This window comes from Nestor notabilis, unplaced genomic scaffold (genome assembly GCF_000696875.1).
Source record: "Nestor notabilis isolate BGI_N333 unplaced genomic scaffold, ASM69687v1 scaffold20668, whole genome shotgun sequence".
Lineage (NCBI taxonomy): Eukaryota > Metazoa > Chordata > Aves > Psittaciformes > Psittacidae > Nestor > Nestor notabilis.
The window spans coordinates 1,580-2,448 of NW_009941722.1; the positions used below are offsets into that span (position 1 = coordinate 1,580).

Genomic DNA, 869 nt, shown 5'->3' on the forward strand with positions numbered 1-869 from the left:
GGGGCAGCCCCCGGTGCCCAGAGGAGCGGAGCAAGGAGAGGCGCAGTCCAGAGAAGGTCAAGGATGGTGCATCCCCCCGGGAATGCCCTGGTGAGGGCCTGTTCAGTACGAGAGGCCTGGAGAAGGATAAGGTGGAAGGACGGAGGAAAGAGCCAGACCCGGGCAAGAAGGACATGGAGGGCAGTGGGCTAGGCAAGGAGGCCTTTGCCCCGCTGATGGTGCACACAGACAGCCCGCCACACCTGAGTGCTGGACACCTGCAGAGCCTAGCACTCTCTGGCCTCCATGGGCAGCAGTTCTTCAGTCCCCTGGGTGCCGGGCAGCCCCTCTTCATCCACCCAGGACAGTTTGCCATGGCTCCCGGCGCCTTCTCTGCCATGGGCATGGGACACTTGCTGGCCTCAGTGACCGGTGGCGGAAGCCTGGAGAATGGAGCCCTCTCGTCTGCCCCAGGCACGGCAGGAGCAGCCACCCCCTTCCCTTTCCACCTCTCCCAGCACATGCTGGCCTCTCAGGTAAGAAAGACCCTGTGCTCATCCCATGTCCCCACCACCCCGTGTTCCCACTGCCCAGATGGGTCCTGAGCCCTCCTCTCTGTGTCCTTCCCCAAAGCCCCCTGAATGAGCAGAGCCCTTTGGGAACACAGGTACCGGTGTGGGGCTATGCAGGGGGGCGAATAAAAGTGCAAATAAGGAGTTGCTGGTCCCCCCAGCATCCCCAGTGCCCTGTGCAGCGGCTGGGAACAAGGGGGTGAGGCTCCCCAAGACCCTCGACATACTGCCTGCTGCAGCACAGGCAGGATGTGGGGGACATTTTGGAAAGTTGGCCTCAGGGCTGATTTGAGGAGGAATCTTGGTTTGTTGTGTTTT

The 869-nt window shown here is 61.9% G+C and overlaps 1 protein-coding gene across 1 annotated transcript in view; it reads left to right on the forward strand.

Moving 5' to 3' along the window:
* The window catches only part of LOC104410775 (T-box transcription factor TBX2-A-like), a gene marked incomplete at both ends in the record, with an annotated part of 2,005 nt that extends 1,490 nt beyond the window's left edge, over positions 1-515 (forward strand). Inside the window, 1 exon segment of the mRNA XM_010021035.1 lies at positions 1-515. This exon segment is cut by the window's left edge and continues 27 nt beyond it. Coding sequence (XP_010019337.1) covers positions 1-515 — 515 coding nt within the window.
* Positions 516-869: the final 354 nt, after the last annotated feature.